Here is a 15,207-nt window from a genome sequence, read left to right as displayed (position 1 = left end):
AAACCATAGGTGTAATTAATAACATTTATTATGACTTCATTCCTTTTATTTCCAGGCTCCTGGTGCCGTGCATGCTAGCTCTCTGACATAGTTTACTGGGACACTTAAATGTAACCGTGCCATCATTAAACCAGCATTAACTTTTGAATTATTTGGCCACTGGGGGGCAGTGCAACAAGCTGCAACCACAACATTGACATATAACCTTTATAAAGTGTGTTAACTAATAGTTGCCTATTCACACATACAGCAGACACAGAAATATTAACATTATTTGGAAATGTGTTTTAGGCAACCTTCAAGTCCAATGTTTACTCTTCCTTTAGCTATGTTTTGGTCTCCATCAACCCCAGAGGGCTAAATGCTTCATCAGCTAAATGCTCCACTGCTACCAGCTAGTTGCTAACTCTGTCTATGTGCTATTTTGGTGGGCAGGAAGTGTGTATTGGGCTTATCCAAACTTATTAACTAGACATAGCAGCCTGCTGTGGCTGGAAACAAGCATGATGAAAGCAGTGAGAATGTACCCTAAAAGTAAAGTAATATGTCATAAAACTAAAACCGTTAAGAAGCTGAAATACTGCAGAGCTAAAGGCGAATGCAGAGTAGAGTAATGATTCTCTGTGACAGCTATCACATAACATGTAGATATTTTGTTGATGTAGAAATATTGATTAAAACAGTTTGTCACACTTTTGTGGCACATCTTACAATATCTGTTGTGAAACAGTCTGTTGTGTCTCACAAGTTTAAGACATCCAATATGGCTACTGCTGTTCAGCCCAGTCACAAGAAGAAAATGTGGGCATTGTATGTTTCTACAAACCGCTGATGCATTACATTTGTACATTTCATATGTATCATATCACCATTTCTAATGTGACGTAGGTCTGATTGCGTGTACATAAGCTGACAACAAAACGGGTTGTTTTTGGGTGTTTTTTAGGGAGACGTATGCATATTTAGCTGTGATTGTGCCATCAAAACCAGGTATTATAAGCTAAAATGTAATCTTTTCCTAATCATAACCAGGTGATTTTTGTGCCTAAATATAACTACAGTCACAACATTACTGAAACGTGAGGAAACCCAAACTTCAAACATATCCACAACATAATAATACACAAATGTTACATATCCATGGTTTGCAGAAATGTACAATGCCAACATTTATTCTGGCGAGTGGTTTAAGGTGTTGCATCGTATTATAAAAGTAATATATGGGATGTGCTGCCCACTCCCTGTATCTTTTTCTTCTTTTTTCATTTTGTTTCTCTGTCTTAATGGTGCCCTCTGAAGTCAAGCAGCAGGTGCTAATTAACACTTAAAAATGCAAGTGCATGAACCTGAAAGCACTGACCCATAGACAAAGAGAAAATACAAACAAGCCAGTATCAGTGCTAAAGCACCATAGTGAGTCTCCTCGGGCCCTGTACACTCAATACTCAATTAATGTCATAATTTCATTTTTCTAATGTCAATCGGGTGCAGACCAGTGCCTTGTGGCATTATCACATAAGAATATAAATGTGAACTTAAATGTAAATAAACTTCAAGGGAATGGAAGCTACTCTCTGGGATGCAGTGAACGATTAAATTCACACATTCAAAGAAAGAAGACAGGCAGAAATGGAAATAATCCACTTCTGCTACAGGTCAGGAGGCCAAGACATCAACCCACACATCCGCCTGAGAGTGCGGAGTGCATATGTGCACATCCACTCAAGCAAATGTCTTTATTTGTCATATAAGGCTTGTGGCTAGTCATTATTGTGACACACACACGTACGGAGAGAGAGAGAGAGAGAGAGAGAGAGAGAGAGAGAGAGAGAGAGAGAATACGATATGTACAGCAACCTATGCATAGCATTTCTGTGAAACCAGCCTGTAACCAGGGCATTTATATCTATGATGATGCTCCTGCGTGCATGTATAGGCTTAGCTTATGATTGGGGATAGAAGCTCCACTTCCCAATGACCTGATTTCTGGACAGAGACATTACTGTTGAGTTTTTCAATTGTATATTTTTTGGCACTTTGAGCACCACAAGCAGAGTGCCATCTAGTTCTGTTACATTGGAGAGAAAGCAGACATCTCCAAGGCCAAAATCTCTAACACTGGGCAACTCACACCAAAACAATCTAGATTGATAAATAGCACCACAGGTAAGAGCAAAAATATTCATATTTGATTTTGGGATGAACTGTTCCTTCAGCGTACCTTTGGTTTGCATAAACGGCAACATTTATTGTGGCAATTGGGTTGCAAAGCATAGCCTCACAGAACAGCTAGCATAGCTGTAGGATAAGGTAGGCTCTGTCGCTTTCACAGACAGGTAAGGTAAATCCTGTAAAGCCACACTGGATTGATTTGTCTAATCAGCTGCTTGATTTAAAAAAAAAAAAAAAAAAAAAAAAGCTTTGTCAATTGTAGCTCTGTTCTCTGTGTAGATATGAGTTTAGATTAAAGTTGACCTCCAGGTTAACAGTACAAGTAAAATATGTGTGTGTGTAAGTGTGTGCGTGTGTGTTGTCATAATAGAGGCCAGGTAAGGTCAAGTTTGGTTAACACACACTGATTAACTTTCACACACATACACGCCAAGTTGTCGTAAAACTTGTTAACACGCCAAAGCCTCCCATGGTTTGTCCTTGTGCCTGCAGTCTGTTCTGTTCTACAGTAACTGCACAGCTTTTGTCATCACTTTGTGATTTAATTTGTCTGTACAAAGAATGTTTTTGTATTTGGTCCTGATATAGATAGCCTCCGTCCTTGAAGCCACATCTCTGAAAGAAACTTTTAAATGCCATCAATATGTCCCAATTATTGCTGCAAATGCAGAAAGCAAAAGAATGTGGACTGAATAACAAAGCTAGAAAATAAACTAAAGCAAAATTCAATCAAACTTTTCTGATGACTGGATGCACCTGTGAATACCCTCAAAACTTTTTCATCTCCTTTAAACCACACAACATCTTTTTGCGGTTGATTTTTTCTTTTTCCTTTTCTCTCTTCACTTGTTTTAACCTCATTCATGCCAAACCTCAACATTCTGTGGTTCACCAAAAGACTTGTTATTGTTTATACTATCTATATATTCACAACAGTGAATGATGTGTCCCTCTCTCTCCCTTTTTTCTGTTTGTCCACAGCACAAAGACCCCTAAGCGGGCTGTATTTGCAGGCAGCATGCAGCTGCTGGCTGGCATCAAGCTGTGCACAGGCAGAGTTCTCACCAACCATCCCCATTATGAAGATAAAGAGCTGCGGGAGAGGACCAAACAGGTACTGTAGGGTGCACCATACTGTCAAACACATACCCACACAGGAGTGTGGAAACTACCACAGGGGCTGCAAGATAACACAAATGCAATAAATGGAAAATTTCAGCTCCAAAGTGAATAGATGGTAATTACAGTGTAAGCTTCACTAGTGAAACGTTGATTTAATGCCAGTTGAAGAAAGTATTAGCTTAAAGTTAATAGTAGAAACTTAAATTTAATGTGTGGTGGTAACTGTGGAGTGGTGAGTGTGTAGAGGGTGCACTGTTGTAGAGGGTAAGTGCACATATGTAATGGTGGAGTTGTGCAGCCAAGAATATAACTGAAGGAGTGTGTAAATTAGCATTTTAGACTGAGTTGTTGGAGGATATATAGACAGAGGTGTAGTGGAGGGTATATGCAGGTACAGTACAGGCCAAAAGTTTGGACACACCTTCTCATTCAATGCGTTTTCTTTGTTTTCATGACTATTTACATTGTAGATTCTCACTGAAGGCATCAAAACTATGAATGAACACATGTGGAGTTATGTACTTAACAAAAAAAGGTGAAATAACTGAAAACATGTTTTATATTCTAGTTTCTTCAAAATAGCCACCCTTTGCTCTGATTACTGCTTTGCACACTCTTGGCATTCTCTCCATGAGCTTCAAGAGGTAGTCACCTGAAATGGTTTTCCAACAGTCTTGAAGGAGTTCCCAGAGGTGTTTAGCACTTGTTGGCCCCTTTGCCTTCACTCTGCGGTCCAGCTCACCCCAAACCATCTCGATTGGGTTCAGGTCCGGTGACTGTGGAGGCCAGGTCATCTGCCGCAGCACTCCATCACTCTCCTTCTTGGTCAAATAGCCCTTACACAGCCTGGAGGTGTGTTTGGGGTCATTGTCCTGTTGAAAAATAAATGATCGTCCAACTAAACGCAAACCGGATGGGATGGCATGTCGCTGCAGGATGCTGTGGTAGCCATGCTGGTTCAGTGTGCCTTCAATTTTGAATAAATCCCCAACAGTGTCACCAGCAAAACACCCCCACACCATCACACCTCCTCCTCCATGCTTCACAGTGGGAACCAGGCATGTGGAATCCATCCGTTCACCTTTTCTGCGTCTCACAAAGACACGGCGGTTGGAACCAAAGATCTCAAATTTGGACTCATCAGACCAAAGCACAGATTTCCACTGGTCTAATGTCCATTCCTTGTGTTTCTTGGCCCAAACAAATCTCTTCTGCTTGTTGCCTCTCCTTAGCAGTGGTTTCCTAGCAGCTATTTGACCATGAAGGCCTGATTCGCGCAGTCTCCTCTTAACAGTTGTTCTAGAGATGGGTCTGCTGCTAGAACTCTGTGTGGCATTCATCTGGTCTCTGATCTGAGCTGCTGTTAACTTGCCATTTCTGAGGCTGGTGACTCGGATGAACTTATCCTCAGAAGCAGAGGTGACTCTTGGTCTTCCTTTCCTGGGTCGGTCCTCATGTGTGCCAGTTTCGTTGTAGCACTTGATGGTTTTTGCGACTCCACTTGGGGACACATTTAAAGTTTTTGCAATTTTCCGGACTGACTGACCTTCATTTCTTAAAGTAATGATGGCCACTGGTTTTTCTTTAGTTAGCTGATTGGTTCTTGCCATAATATGAATTTTAACAGTTGTCCAATAGGGCTGTCGGCTGTGTATTAACCTGACTTCTGCACAACACAACTGATGGTCCCAACCCCATTGATAAAGCAAGAAATTCCACTAATTAACCCTGATAAGGCACACCTGTGAAGTGGAAACCATTTCAGGTGACTACCTCTTGAAGCTCATGGAGAGAATGCCAAGAGTGTGCAAAGCAGTAATCAGAGCAAAGGGTGGCTATTTTGAAGAAACTAGAATATAAAACATGTTTTCAGTTATTTCACCTTTTTTTGTTAAGTACATAACTCCACATGTGTTCATTCATAGTTTTGATGCCTTCAGTGAGAATCTACAATGTAAATAGTCATGAACATAAAGAAAACGCATTGAATGAGAAGGTGTGTCCAAACTTTTGGCCTGTACTGTATGTGGGTTATACCCACCTCTTTTTGTGGCTATTTACATTACCCACCTTTAAGCCAAAAAGCCATTGGAATATATAGGAGAGTATACCCACCTACTCTTTGGTGACCTGCCCATCTATCCAGTAGTCCACGCACCTCATCAACTACCGCTACACTACACACTTATTTGGGCATAACATGCATTTATCTGATTCTGTGTATACATTAAGCCGTAGTTTGTATTTCTTGATATGAAATTATGTAGGATTTTATTAGGGATGGGCATGAGATGTGGACTTCAGTATTGGCTCACCTTATAGAGTAATCACTGCCCAACTTCTCACATTTGAACATAGTTCTATTTTTTTTACTATTTAAATTAGGTAAAAGTGTGTTTCAGTATAGAGCTGCATGCAGTGTATTGCTTTGCTTAGTGCCTCGTTGCTCTGCTGTTGCTCTCACCCTGTTAACATCACACAGCTAACGTTACCTAACATGTATTAAGGGGTTTAACGACAGAGCTGAACAGGTATGGTGTTGGTGTGAGTTTCCTGGGACCATTTAACAGCTTGGTGTTGGATGTGAGTCGCTACTGCTGTGTTAGCTTGTGCTAACTGGGCAGACTTCTAACTTACCAGGAGGAGAGCGGCTGGGGGGCAGTTCTTCAGTGTTGGGTCTAAGCTATATAATGGCAGCAACAGAAAGTTTGCTAATTTTTCAAATGTTAACCTTTAAGCCTGGTTGTTCAATAAATGAATTTCAAATTGGACTTGTTTCCCAATGTTGGCCAATTAACATTCCTATTCATATGTTGTTGTTTTTCTTGCAAGTTCTTGAATACTGTGTTTAATTTAATACGCATATATAAATATGGAAGTGACTTATACTAAATAATTTATAATATGACATAACATATGTTTTACATGTAGTTTGCCAAGGAAGGCTGGTTCTAATTCAGTTGGAGGTCAATGTTACAATGGAGGAATGCATCAAGTACAGGAGTCTGTACATTTGAGAAGGCAATTTTCTAGATTGGAAAGGTTTTATTGTAGTGTTCCTGTAATCAGTTGAAGGTCATGAAGCAGCCATCCTTAAAGACATGCTGCAGTTGTGTGATGCCATGTCGGTTCCAGAGAAATGGTGATAGAATGAGAATGAGAATGAGAGAGAAAATGGTATACTGAGGTGTATGTTGGTCTGCCACCAAGCTGTATGAGTGGTATCGATTCTTTGGTTTTGAAAGAGGAGCATGGTTTTAATTTAGGTGTCAATAAAATGGTAGTTTTTCAGTAATAGATACAACCTTTATGTGTCAAAGTGTAGGGGTAAATGGTTACTTTTGTCCATTATCTGATCTGCTGCAGGTTGGTGGAGAGAAAGTATAGAAATAAATTGTCTATAAAACTAAATTGTCTTTGTTTAGTTTATTGGACCACTGTGCTAATTATAAACTGGGGTCACAGGGCTTGACAGTGCGAGCGTTTCACTTGCATTTGCGACTAAAAATAGGTGTGTGCAAACTGTAAAAAATATTTAGGGGCACATGTGCGCATAAAAAAAATCAGCCAAAGCAGCCTATATTTTTGTCAATAAAAAAAATATGATAATCTAACCGCAAATGTTGGAGGAACTCCAGCCGCCTTCCCTCTTCCCTCTTCCCCGTGTGACACAGTTTTGGGCGGTTTTCCAAGCCACTGTCGGCACAGTGAATATAAGTCCCACTGTCGGCAGCGTGGAAATAAGTCAAAGGGCTCTAGTTTCGCAGACCGGGTGCGACGGAGGCGCAGTGCACCTGCGCTTCACCAACTGGGTGTGGCCAGGCGGATTTTGTAAGTTTGGCACACCGTGCACCCTGGCGCAGCTACTCCTATATCCCACCTCCGTCCGGAGGGAGGAGAGAAGGTGTGGTGTGGGTTTTATACAGCCCATTCACATCACACCAATCAAATGAGCCCCTCTCCTCGCCCTTAAATGCGCCGCATGAAGGCGTAATGAGAGTTTACTCAATTCGCCATGGCAGAAGAGAGCAGCAGCGTCAGACGGCCAAACTTCTCCCAGGAGGAAACTGATGTTTTGGTCCGGGAGGTCTGCTCGCAGTGTCCAAATATACGGAACTGCAAGCAGACCTCCACGGGCTGATGATGCAAAAGTAGCCTGGGAGGAGGTCACCACAATTGTAAATCAATGTTGCATTTCTCTCGTGCGCGCGCGCTCTCTCTTTCTCTCTCGCAGTCTCACTCTGTTTCTTTTCTTTTGACTTTTCTAAGATGACAGACGCTGAATATATACTCCCTATCTGATGCTGTGGCTGTTTGTGGTTGGCTGAGAGGGATGTGAACTCATTAGTTTGCAGCTGTGTTAATCAAATCAGGTTGGGTTTCCATTACGCGTGCCAAACGTGCCAAACGGTGCCAATCCCCTTTGATCTGACATCAGATGTGATGGGACAGTCGATATAGAGATACATTTATGTGCTGATTGCAGGTAGTTGCATTGAATAGTGTTTTTTTGGGTATTTATTGCATTGTTAATGTGCCTGATATTCTGGAAACCTGCCTGTGAGGTTTTGGTGACGTGTGCGCACTGTCTGCCGGTCAGCCAAACTTCGGCTTACACCGGCTGCGCTCCGCCTGCGCTGACAGTAGACGAGGTTTCAGCTGGCGAGCTTTTAGCGCACCTTCGGCGAAGCCTTTTGGCACAAAACTGTCACTGCGCCAAGCTGGATCTGTCGACACCTCCCCCTGCTGTGCCGCCATTTCAGCGCACCTCGGTCTGCCAAACTACCAAACTGAGCGCGCCTCGGGTTGCGCTGCTCGAAACTAGCTCTGCGCGGGGTTTGCCACCCTGCGCCACCCTGCGCTGCGCCGGGAAACTAGAGCCCAAAGTGTGGAGGAGACGGACCAGGAAAAGCGGCGGACCAATGGGAAAGCCTGCTCTGTTCTCCCCGCAGTTAGGGACCGTTCGCAGGGACGGTTTTTGCTATGGGCAATGTGGGCGACCGCCCAGGGCGCAATCTATGTGAGGGCGCAATCTATGTGAGGGCGCACGAGCACCCTCCAAAAAAAACCCAAAAAAACCCTACAAAACTCGCCATTTTTCTAGACTACCACTCATTTCCATGTCAAGTTAGTGGAGTGGGTGCTGGGGCGCCCCTATTATCACATTTCAACCAGCAGCAGAAAGGAAAGGCGAATCCTTGCGGTTGAGGGTTGAACGGGGGTCACAGACAGGAATACGGCAGAGGCTCATAGTGCTCTGCGGCGCAAGATAACGGCTTACTGACGACAGAGAAGTCCGACTCCAGGTCCAGTAATTTCCTCTTTTGTTGGTGTCATCACTGCCCAGTAGTACCTGGACAGCCGAGCCGTGGCGACACACAGGTATGTGGCGTGTCAGAGGAGGAACGAGCTGTTCACATTTCCCTCTTTGATGCAGGTAACGGCCCACAAACCTCACCGCACTTTAGGGACTGTTCTTTACTAATGGAGGGACTGTTCTTTACTTGTCATGGGAGGAGGGTGGATGGTTGATTTTTATCTTATTTTTTTTTTTAATTTTGATCCCCCCTATGTTAATCACTTATTGATGCTGTTTTTGAAGTATGAATAAGTCAATAAGTAATTTATTCAATTGAAATATCATTGATGTATTATAGAAAAGTGATTTATCTTTTTATAAATGACAAAAGGCACATCTGCCTCATTTCTGCCGTGGTATCGTGATACTACTCAGAACCGTGATACTTTCACTGGTATCGTACTGTGGGGGGTGGGGAGCGGTGGGGGGTTGGGCGGGGGGGCGCCGAGGGATGGTTCGCCCAGGGCGTAAAACTAGCCAGGACTGCCTCTGACCTTTCGCCACGGTACCACTGCTGGGCAGGGTGGAAATAAGTCCTGCAGAGTGTCAGAGGACCTGGAGAATGTTTTAGGATAGTAATAATATTATATAAGATAATCATATTGCAAAGATAATATATATAAGATAATAACATTAAAGACAAAATGAAATTGCAATACTTTTTCAAAACTTGATGATTTTACCTTTCTGTACATTTTGTATACAAATTCATTAAATGATTTTGCTTGTAAATGTCTATTTGCATCACGTTTATTATGGAAAACACATTATTTGATCAATTTACATTGTGTCCCTAAAGTTCTTTGTGCACTCCTTACTTTTTCAACTTAGGAGCACATGTGCTCCTTGGGAAAAAAGTTAGCGTCAAGCCCTGGGTCATATTAAATAGGTAAATGATATTTGGGAGGATTTTATTTTGACAGTTGAGATGTGGCCAGCATGTTTCAAAAGTGGTAATCTTCTGATTATCTGATCAGCTGATGATAGATGATGCCGTGACATTTAATCACGAACTGACTATTATTACAGCTGTATGATCACTTTCTCAACTTTACCTCAGGAAGATCATCTGTGATTAAAAAGGTGAAAGTTATGTCCTTTAAGGCATTTACAGGCAAGGCAATACATTTTCCAGGTTCTAATCTCTCAGTTATGTGTATGTGTAATATGTTTTTCACAATTGTCTGTAAGCTAGTGAAGGTAGTAAGCAAAATGATATCATATAAGGTGTAGGTTTGGGCTTCAGCAGGCAAAACCATTGTTTACATTTTGAAATGATGTGGTTGAGGTCTGATTTATTCATTTTACCCTTATTGTGCTCCTCCTGAGCTAACAATGTGGGTGAGGGAGATGTGTGTGGAGGGGAACAGACCCCCAGCTCCTTACTGTGCCAAGCCATGCCCACTATTAAGCAACTTAATCACAGGGTTCCCACAAATCCTTTAAAAGTCTTAAAAGGCATTGAATTCAGTAATTTAAAAATAAGGCCTTCATTGTTATTAAATGTCTTAAATAAATCTTTCAAAGGTACTAAAAATGTTCAGTAGGTTTTTATGAATCCCTTTTTCCCCTGTTGCATTCTAAAATCTCAAAATAATTGGTAACATCTATTTTTCAAAAACAGTACTGAATGTCTCTTGCATTAATGTTATGCAGATCAAGATAGCAAAGCCAACAACACTCATAATTTGTTTCTGGCCAGCATTCCTGAGCAGAGGATCCAGTGTATGCCAGTTAGCTGTCACTGTACTCTGGACAACATGGGAAAAATTGCAAATTAAACAAAAACTGTCTTAAATGAATTCTATGAAAACATGTCGCTGCATTGCCAAAACCAGTACAAAGCAATGCATATGAGGCTCTGTGTATTTAATGCAAAAAATATTAATCTCAGCATGATAGGAATCTAGGGAGTGGAATCCCACCAGCAGAGTGAAAAACCACAATCGCCAAAAAAAAAACAAAAAAAAACTTGCCAACAAACGGCATGTATTTCCCAGTTCTGTTCTACCCTCATCTCCACCATGAGACAAAAAGTGATGTTTTATGTTAGAACAAACCTTTGGGCAAAATTGTTCCTAACACTAAATAATTAATGTTGTTTTTTTTCTCTTATTTTGGTTGTTGGTTGGTTATTGTAAAATTGGTCTTAAATTTCATGCACAGTAGCAATAAAAAGTCTTAAATCTAACTTGCTTTCAGCTGTAGGAACTCTGAATCACATGTTAAGGATTTTATTTAAATCCCTTTCTGAAGCTGACGACACTCTAACTTCCCTTTCACTGTGACTTTGAGGGCCCTGTTTTAATCGTATAAGCACAGTAAAAATACACAAAGCAGTAGGTGTTAGGCGTACAGACTGAATGGGCGTCTACAGAGAGCACCTGATATTTTGCTTCATTTGTTTTGATTTTGATTTAATTTTGATATATTAGACAAAATCTTAAATTTGTCCTGCATCCTAAGATGTCAGCTGTTTTACATAAATACACATAAATACAAAAATACAAAACAACATTTAACCTCACTATAAAACCATAATACAAACGCTACAAATCACATCAGGCATAATGAAAAGTGGATTCATTCCATGTTCATGTGTGCAGCAGCTCAAGGTGCAAAAGGGCAGGGTGAAGGTGAAAACAGATGAGTGGGTGTGGTGATAAATAAATACACTCTCAACCAGTCACATCATTGATCTTATGGCTCTGAAACAGCTGTACTCATTTGTTCATAAATAAACCACATTAAACAATAATTTCTGATGCCAATTTAAAGGGTGTCAACCTGTGTGCGCCTCTCCTCTCACCATGTAGACAGACACACTGAGTTTCAGGGTCAGGAAAATAATGTAATGACTTGATATTCAGTGGTAGGAAATTTGACACTTTGTATTATAGAGCTGAAAACTGGCTCTCTGTATTCATTCATTTGGCTATGTGACCATGGTGGAATAAGAGGAGAGCGTGATATGGAATAATTTTTTGGCTCATTTTGACCACCAGAGTGGTGTTTCTATCTTTTGGCTGCAATCTTGTGTCCTCAAGCATTCAATGGACAAGTCTCTCTACTGATGACTGATGTGTGACAGCTCTGACTGCCAGGGTTGCCATGATTTCCACTTATTTTCCTCCAGACCCTCTCCTTTCTGCTCCTGTCTCCATATTCATGGTGTCAGTGAAACTTCGGGAAAACCACAACTTTTCACTCAAGGTGAAATATTTTCAGCTCAAGCTGATGTAGTCCATCTCCACCTAAATGTGAGAGTAGGGATGCCATGGTGAGGAATTTTTTTCAACCAGTTAATGAACCTACAACACCACTTGTGTCAGTGAGTTTTATAAGAAAAGTTACTTGTTGATGACGCTCCACAGGGGGCTCAATGTAGAGTGCTTACTTTGATCTTTTAATGTTGATCTTTAGATCTTCCCCTCACTTTGAACAATTAGGAACAGTTGGTGTGGCAGTGCCTGCTTTTCTTTTTAATGAACTTGTTACAGTTTTTGGGCAGCAGCTTCCTCAACCTCTTAATCTTCCTCTTCTCTCACGTGATGTGCTCTCCACTCGAGCATGAATGCTTCTTCCCACATCATCTTCTTGGTCTTTGCAACATTCAGCTTGCACTCACCCTGGTTACGCAGTTCCCTGAATATTGCTTTGTGCACAAGGTCCCAGCTTGCTTCTGGCAGAGCTCTGTGCTGTGACTCTGCTGCTACTGCTGCACAGTGCTGAACACTTTCAGTTTAAAACAGTAGCGTCCGTTGTCCGACTAAGTATAGTTTTTATATATTTGATGAATGTGGGATAGAAGATTTCACAGGCTGATTTTGGGATTGTTATGGCCTCAAATGCCTGATTTCATAGCAGCTTTTCTTAAAAATTACAAGAAGAAGAAGATATTGTTAATTAATCCCCAAGGGGAAATCAAAATTTTCTTTACTTTGTTGTCACATACACAGACCTGAAATACACACACACGCACAGGACCTATACATGCATTAAATGAAGAGATATCAGAGCGAGGGGGCTGCCTATGGACATGCACCCTGGGCGTTTGGCGGTTCACTTCCTGGCTCGGGGGTGCCTCGGTGAACTGGCTCCTCTCTAGCTACCAGTCCACACTCAAAGTTTGGTCTCAACGAGGACTTGAGCTGGCGACTCTCTGTTTCCCAACCAAAGTCCCATGGATTGAGCTACTGCTGCCCCAACATGTGATGCATGTTGTGGTGTTTTTTTTTTTGCAATAAAATTGTGGGAGCAAGTGAAAATTGCAAGAATAGTTGTAAGGCTTATCATGAACATTTAGTGTTTTCCACAGAATTGCTAGCAAGCAGCTGCCTCTGCTGTTTGTCACAGCCCTAAAGGGCTGTCTCTATAAGCTTCTCTCCTCCTGCTCTCTCTGCTCGGTTAGCACGAGCTAACACAACGCAACATGATCTTATCGCTACTTGTCATATTTTGCTACTTGGACAAAAGCCCCACAGCAATGTCTGTCATTGGCTGTTAATCTCACACTGACACCGAAACAGCTTGATTCTGTCGGTAAACCTGTCAATAAACATTGGATAATGTTAGCCGTGTGATGCTAACAGTTAGGCCCATCACTGTGTGTATGTGTGTGACTGTCCCAGGCGCAGAGCTCTGTTCCCATAGCAGTAGTCTCATGATAAACAGAAGCCTCTTTTACACTACCTCAACAAGGCAGGAATTTTATCGCTGTTATGCCACTGGGAGGGCAGAGTTGTCTCGCCTTTAAGGCAGCATCGGAGGTTGTAACAGTGCTTCATTTATGGACAGCTGGCATTACGGAATCATGGGTGGCATGGATGTGAAATTTTGACGAAGTGTTACGTATGTGACCTGTTGTGGCAGATTTAAAAAGTAGCTGATAGCAGTTAGCAGCCAGCACAAAGATGAAGCCCAGCAGCAGAAAATGTAAAACCCCGAGGTCCAGGAGCTCCTTACCCTCCAAGTATTGGACGAGATCAGCTGCCATATAATGGGCTGTAAATGATTGTTATTGCCATGCTAATGTCATTGTTACTGTTTAGAAAGCACTGCAGACTCGTATGTTTTATGTCACACTAGAGGCTGATGCTTTTGTGTTCCATGTCACACCTGTCACGCCTCTTTTGCTTTTGCAATGCCAGCATGCTATTTAAAATCACACACCAGAGTGGCATGATGCTGCTGTTGTTTGGTTCTGGGTAAAAATGCAAAGGAGGCATCCAGAAGGGACTTAATAGCGGTCCTATAGTGCAATCTATATGTCAAAAGGGACAGAAAGAGGGGCAGAGTGAATCAGTGAGCTGCTCACAACTCTACAATGAAATGACATTTCACTCGTTTTTAATACTCTAACATGCGGTAAAGTTGTGCGATTGGACAAAATTGCGAGGTCGTGCTGAATGTGCATTAATTGTTGTAATGGCAATATCCTTTAGGGGCTGGTCTTCATTGTGTAATTGGTGTATGCCCAAACACCATGCAACACCAGTAACACCAGCTGCCACAGCAAACCTAGCTCATAGCAAATCTTCTTGTATTCTCAGTTCTTGAATTGACTTTGTTGTAACTACGCTGCCTCCAAGTATCACTTTGTGCTGCAAAATGCAATTCTAACAGCAGAACCCACTACTTTTTTGTCTAAGGACTCTTTTGAAATTGTGATATATGAAGCTTAGGTGCTGACAGTATAAGTCCTTGTTGATATTGTCACAATACTTGGGTGCTGATTCCATATGTAGTGCAATTTTTAAGCAATTTGATTCTACAAGTATTATGATTCCATTTTAATGTTTATTGCCATTTTTGTTTACTTTTTTAACACTAGACCGTGGGAGAAAATTAAATTGTACATTTGTAGAGACTGTGTATCAAGAGACATAATTTCAAAAACATTGCGCATGAGGTCAATCATTCTCTCTGATTTCATTTCAGCAGCATCATACACTGCAAAGAAAAGTGGTAAATAAATTAATAAATAATTAACTGTTGTTATGGTCTTATTTTAATTCAGTTAAGCACTTTGTGACTTTACTCTGTGAAAGATGTTATATTAAATAAACTTTACTTACTTACTGATATGTACATGTACAATAGAATGAATATAAAGGAGTTTTTTAAGTTAATGCTACATTTAGCTGTCTCGCAGTATTTCTCATACATTGATTTATTTGTAGCGGTTACCTCAATATGAGCATTAACAGCCACCTATTTATTTTCTCTGTCTATTTTTTTCTTTTTTTTCTTTTTCAGTATTTAAAATGGGTTAAATCTTATTCAGTTGAAAAGCTGCATGCAGTGCATTGATTTGAACAGCGCTGCTCTCTCTTTTTGTCAGACCACAAATGAGACTAGAATTCGCTAGCTAGTGCACCCAGCAGTCCCTCAGCCTCTTCCCACCCCTAGGAGACTACTTCGCCAAAGGGAGAGTGGAAGCTCTGGAGACAGACTAAGAAGCAGCTGTAGCAACTCAAATTCAGCCAGTGCAAACACCAGTGCCGGGGTTCACAATGGACTGGGTCTAATCTGTGTAGGCTTGTGCCGATTTC

The 15,207-nt window shown here is 41.4% G+C and overlaps 1 protein-coding gene across 5 annotated transcripts in view; it reads left to right on the top strand.

The window, feature by feature from the left end:
- The window catches only part of dpy19l3 (dpy-19 like C-mannosyltransferase 3), a 111,141-nt gene that overhangs the window by 79,968 nt on the left and 15,966 nt on the right, over positions 1–15,207 (top strand). For all 5 annotated transcript variants that reach the window (XM_078161869.1, XM_078161874.1, XM_078161870.1 and 2 more), the window contains one exon: positions 3,154–3,286. In XM_078161869.1, coding sequence (XP_078017995.1) covers positions 3,154–3,286 — 133 coding nt within the window. The remainder of the gene's footprint in view (positions 1–3,153; positions 3,287–15,207) is intronic.

This window comes from Epinephelus lanceolatus, chromosome 2, assembly GCF_041903045.1.
Source record: "Epinephelus lanceolatus isolate andai-2023 chromosome 2, ASM4190304v1, whole genome shotgun sequence".
NCBI classification, from domain to species: Eukaryota; Metazoa; Chordata; class Actinopteri; order Perciformes; family Serranidae; genus Epinephelus; species Epinephelus lanceolatus.
The sequence above is the reverse complement of the archived record's forward strand: the minus strand, read 5'-3'. Positions and strand labels throughout refer to the sequence as shown.